The sequence below is a fragment of the Etheostoma cragini genome, chromosome 16 (genome assembly GCF_013103735.1).
Source record: "Etheostoma cragini isolate CJK2018 chromosome 16, CSU_Ecrag_1.0, whole genome shotgun sequence".
NCBI lineage: Eukaryota > Metazoa > Chordata > Actinopteri > Perciformes > Percidae > Etheostoma > Etheostoma cragini.
The window spans coordinates 559,974-565,351 of NC_048422.1; the positions used below are offsets into that span (position 1 = coordinate 559,974).

A 5,378-nucleotide genomic window follows, 5' to 3' on the forward strand; every position below is an offset into this window, starting at 1 on the left:
AACTTCTCCAGGACATGAACACCTGTTTTCTGGGTGAAAGTCTTGTGTTTTCTCCTTAACTTCTCCAGGACATGAACAACTGTTTTCTGGGTGAAAGTCTTGTGTTTTCTCCTTTACTTCTTCCGGGACATGAACTCCACTCCCCCACTTGAAAGCCATGGAAAAGAGGGGCCTTATACTGTACATCAGCAGTCACTGTGGTGCATACAGTAATACATACTGTACGTGGAATGCCTATGGATAACAGTGTAATACTTTTCATTGCGATATGTATGGAGGGTTGATGAGAACATGGAGAAAACTTCAGTGAGTGGGAGAATGAGCAGATTGTCTATCACACACTGACAGCCCTCAGCACAGGTGGTCTGTCTGGGCTGCAGCCTGGCATTGCTCTGTGACCGCCGGGCCGACTTATTGTCCCAGAGACACAGACCATCGGCCACTGGGGAGGAAGAGATTAAGACCAGAAAGAAGGGACACTAAACCCAGGAAACGTGTTGTGCTTCAGAAAACCTACATTTTTAAATTTGGTTACTCTAGTAACCAAGGTATGAATAAGCCAGAAAGATCCAGGGTTCAGAAACTTTTTTTTAAAGTACTTTTACAGAAATGTTCTGTTTTATTTGACAGATTATTGCCTGTATTGTTTTTTAAGCTGGAAAACATAAAAAGAATACAAAAAAAGACAAATTTAAATGTCTATTGAAAAAGAACATGAAAACGGTGACTGTGTAACTGAATAGCCAATGCAATCTCCGTTTTCTTTTAAAGTTAATTTATTTTCACATAGAGTCAACTGTTAAATGCACAGTACTTTTACAAGTAAGTTATTTTGAGTTATTTTCCACTTTTTTAGTTGTTGTTGTGAATTATTTGTTTTTACAGGGCACCTTGATGAGACCTCAAAGGATCAGAGTCTGGATTCTACTTTGTTCTTAATGTCACAAGTTCCCATGTCCCAAACCGTTTTCTGCCGTCAAACTAGCAACAGTGGATGTGGACACACCCTTAACACACCTGCCCCAGGCACCTCACACCGTGAGCTTAGATCGTTAAAATAGGGCCCCAAATGTGGATTCATCCGCCGCTGAAAGTAGGCCCCAGCAACCTCACTGTTTACTCCTGTTTGAGTGACGATTGATAGGAACTAGAGCAAGCAGCTGTTATAGAAAATGAAAAAAAGAAATAGTCATTTTTAGTATATGTGTTCATAGGAGCCAATAGGGTTGGCGCTGAGAGAGAAAGCAGGTAGGGAAGTCAGGGAGTATCTGATTATGTCAGCTGGACAGTCAGAGGACACTGGTAAGGAACTGTAGCAGTCAAACGCCAACACTGGGACAATGCATGTGGGCACAGCTGAGCAAGAATTACTCAAGTTAAATAGGCCAAAAGACACACACGGATCAAAGAATATGAGTAAGGACTCTACTGTAGGTCTTAGCTGGAGTATTCAGACTGGTATATTTCACTGCAGTAATCTGACCGCCATGTTTTTTCATTTTTCCTTCTTTTTCATGTAGACCCACAAAAATATTGTATTTATGCCAACTTTAAATATTGTACAATATGTATGATAAGTACCAACCTTTGCTTAGTGCTTAATGAATACATGAAAAACATTCACATTAAAGCAAAATTCCACACACACTCATTAGCTCACTGTTCCCAAATCCCATTTTCTCCAAATCTCCAACTCATTGATACATTCATGAAGTTTGAATTTCCTGTGTGTGTGTGTGTGTGTGTGTGTTTGTGTGTGTAAGAGAGAGAGAGACAATCAGGCCAGGCCTAGTGGGGCCCAGGGGAGCCCCGGGCCCAGACACAACAATACACTCCTTCATTACAGGCTGAAAGTGAGGACAGCAGGGGCACACCCTGTGGGCTCCTCGTGGCTATCAGTACACATAGAGACACATAGGCAGACACCAAAACCCCCTCCCACACACACTGAGTGGACCCAGTCTGCAAGCTTACAGTGCTACCCTAGTCTATATCGACGACGTTTCATCGCCAGAAATTGTCTCTTTTTAGACCGGATGTCCGTCCCTGTCCTCTGTCTCTGTGTTGGCATTCTAACCTCTGGTGGATTTCTGAGGACTATGGTTACCTGGTCCTCAGATCTCTGCAGGGTAAATCCAGACAGCTAGCTAGACTATCGGTCCAATCTGAGGACTATAGGTTACCTATTCCATCATGACATCATTGTGACATCATCGGGGAGTATTTTCAGAAAAAACAATATGCAACACAGGCTGAGTACTACCCATGACTGGTAAACTGGCCTTTAAGAGACCCTTCACCTCCAAATTAAAACTACATCTCTTTCCTTTTGCCTGTAGTATTTATGAGTCTAGATAGTTTTGGTGTGAGTTGGCCAGTGTTGGAGATGTCTGCCTTCTCTTTTATATAATGAAACTAGATGGCACTCAGCTTGTGGTACTCAACGCACCAAAAAATCAACAGCAACATCTATTTCCAAAAATCATGACCCGGTTACTCAAGATAAGCCACAGGCTGGGTTGTGATGTGTCATGTAGGAACTACTTTCTTTCTACCATAAAAACTACATGCCAAGAGCAAAGTTTCTGGGTGCCACATGAAAAGCAGCTTTTTGTCCCTACGGGATATTTTGGACATGACATAAATGCAAAATGGCACTACACACACGCACACACACACACACACACACACACACACACACACAGACCAACTGAGCTGGTAAACATCACTAAGCTATAGAGTGACATGAGCTCAGAGGAGATGCCCAGTCCTTAAGATAAGATCCTTCATCCACCCATGTTTGAAAAAGACATGTACACCCATGACCCAATGCTGCAACGGAAATGAGGGAGCGACTCGCAGCCGGCCTAAAAGGAAAAATGGCAGCTGATAGATGACGCTACAGAGACTGTGTGTGTGTGTGTGTGTGTGTGTGTGTGTGTGTGTGTGTGTGTGTGTGTGTGTGTGTGTGTGTGTGTGTGTGTGTATCATGGAGCATGTGGAGCTCTAAGTGAAAAGCAGAACTGTACTGGAGCTACTGTGCAGACTAATTCCACCGGAGGTTAGAACGCCAACACAGAGACAGAGGAAGGTCTAGACTACATAAAGCCTGAATAGATGGATTTTCGTGTGCTGTGTGATTCTTGCAGGATCTTGGGCTTTCATGAGAATCCAGCTTCAGTGCAAGGTAAGTAAAAAAAATACCTCCAAACCCAAATTTATACATTACATTATAATTTTTTTCAGTATAAATTATAGTATAAGTTATTGTATGTTTACTGTCCATCAATGCTTTAAATGAACTTATGATCAGCAGCCAACATGGTTAGTAGGTATTTAAAGCTACCAGCCAATCACATTCTCCGCTAGCCACATGCTTGTTTGGTCCTTACTAACTTTTAATTTACACTCCTCGTTACTACTTTCAGTTGCCAACGGCTGGATGACACGTCACGACACGGTGTTCATGGGAAATGTAGGATTAGTACTACGTGCACTGTTGCCAGATAAAGATTATATTTTCAAGCCAATCATACGCAAAAGCGCCCAAATTGCTTGGCGGAAAACAGACCAATCTGGCAACACAGACTTATTAATTACACATATATAATGACACATATTATATTATCATGTTGTACTTCTGTATAATAATGATGATGATGATGATGATGATGAGGCAGGGCCCTCAGATCCTGAGACTTCCGGACAGGCCGAGCGCAGTAAAACGACACCAGCGTCTGTTTTTCTCGTGAGTTCAGAGTGCTTTCACAGAAAAACCAGAGACCCACTCGCAAAGAAAGGAGTGCTCACAGACAGCAACAGCTGGAGGACTTACCACTGGAGCAGTTGGAGCCCCCCCAGCCCGGCTCACACTGGCAGGTGTTGGGGGCCATGCAGCGGCCGTGGACACAGCTCTCTGCACAATGAGCTGAGACATGGAGGAGACAGGAAGACAGGGATCAGGACACTCACAAACAGATCAGCACTACAATTAGGCACAAAGGGCTGGAGAAATATAAGGCTACATCTTCATCGCTAAGTTGTGGTTTTTAAGCTTTAAGTTTTAAGCCAAAGGTGATCTCCGTGCACACAAGTGTTTTTATCTCTGTTTAAACTGTCACGCCCAGACCCCAGACCTCACACCCGAGACGTTGTGGCCAATAAGACCCAATCAGGAGGAGAAACGTTGGCGTCAGTGTTGGTGTTGCCAAATGTCTCCTGCAGATTCATAGCCAACACGGGTCAGAAGGAGTTCCTAACGTCTCTGGGTTAGGAGTTCTTCCCCCTCTCATTCCCCTGCTGTAGAGTTAAGACTTGTATTAGTACATTAGTAGTTGCCACTCTAATCAGACTCTCTTGTGAAAAAAGCAGACTTCACTTAACTCAAGCCAAAATAAGATTGGATCTCTTGTTTTAACAGGATGTCACTCAAGGTAATCAGTTAATAAATAATCAGCGCAAAAGTATGTATAAGTAATAAAGGACTGGACCCAGCATCAACCCTTGTGTTACACACTTTAGGATGTGTTTGTATCCACATGATGAATATTCACTGTTTAATATTCACTGTTCTTTAAGCTCTGTTTTGGTCTCCACCTGCTCCTGGAGGAAATATCTGTTTCTAGCTGCTAAAAGCTATATTCTATCCAACATCTGCCTACATGCTCACAGTTTCTCTGCCCCCTTTAAAATATCATGACTTCACGGTGGGAATTTGATGAAGTCAAACAACAGGGTCTAATCGCCATTTATCATTTCTATTGTGTACATGTCAATAACTAATTTTTAATGCAAAAAGAAGTTGCTTCTGATTTTTCAAGTTTGACATTTCTTGTCTTTTTAACCCCAACGAGGGTCAAGAAGAAGAAGAAGCTCTCTCTGTCAACTGCAAACATTTATAGCTTTGTGTTGCTAAACCATCACATTTTAATTAAGGCTTCAAAGTATTTATTTTTTTCAATTTCTAAAACATAGCAAGCACATTGACTTTATCCAAGAACATGTACTAAATTAAACCTAAAAGCAATCTGAGTTTCTTTCCAATCTTAATCCCATTTTGTAATGCCATGTTGCCTGGAGGAACTGACCAATCCCCCTTTCTGCAGCGTTTCGTAGAGGAGCAACATGTGATAGTTTATAGAAGAGAGCCTTTTCACTCCAGAATAAAACCCCCCTCTGATGTCCCGGGGTGCATTACCACGGCTTCTGCAGGAATCAAACTGTGGTCTCCACCAAAGCACACAGATATTATGGCTACTCCCAGCGTTAGAACAGCAGCCTGCGTGTTAACAGAAGGATTTCTCTCCCTGTCGCTGCTGGACAACAGTTGTTGTTTTTGCCACTGTGGCTTCACACCTGTTGGGGGGGGGGGGGGGGGG

At 42.7% G+C, this 5,378-nt stretch overlaps 1 protein-coding gene and 1 long non-coding RNA gene across 2 annotated transcripts in view; both read right to left on the reverse strand.

Moving 5' to 3' along the window:
- Positions 1-3,932, reverse strand: part of megf10 (multiple EGF-like-domains 10) — a gene marked incomplete at its 5' end in the record, with an annotated part of 33,534 nt that extends 29,602 nt beyond the window's left edge. Inside the window, one exon of the mRNA XM_034896968.1 lies at positions 3,836-3,932. Coding sequence (XP_034752859.1) covers positions 3,836-3,932 — 97 coding nt within the window. The remainder of the gene's footprint in view (positions 1-3,835) is intronic.
- Positions 3,933-4,018: 86 nt separating this feature from the next.
- The window catches only part of LOC117959448, a 22,110-nt gene continuing 20,750 nt past the window's right edge, over positions 4,019-5,378 (reverse strand). Inside the window, exon 4 of the long non-coding RNA XR_004659938.1 lies at positions 4,019-4,105. This is a non-coding gene — a long non-coding RNA (uncharacterized LOC117959448). The remainder of the gene's footprint in view (positions 4,106-5,378) is intronic.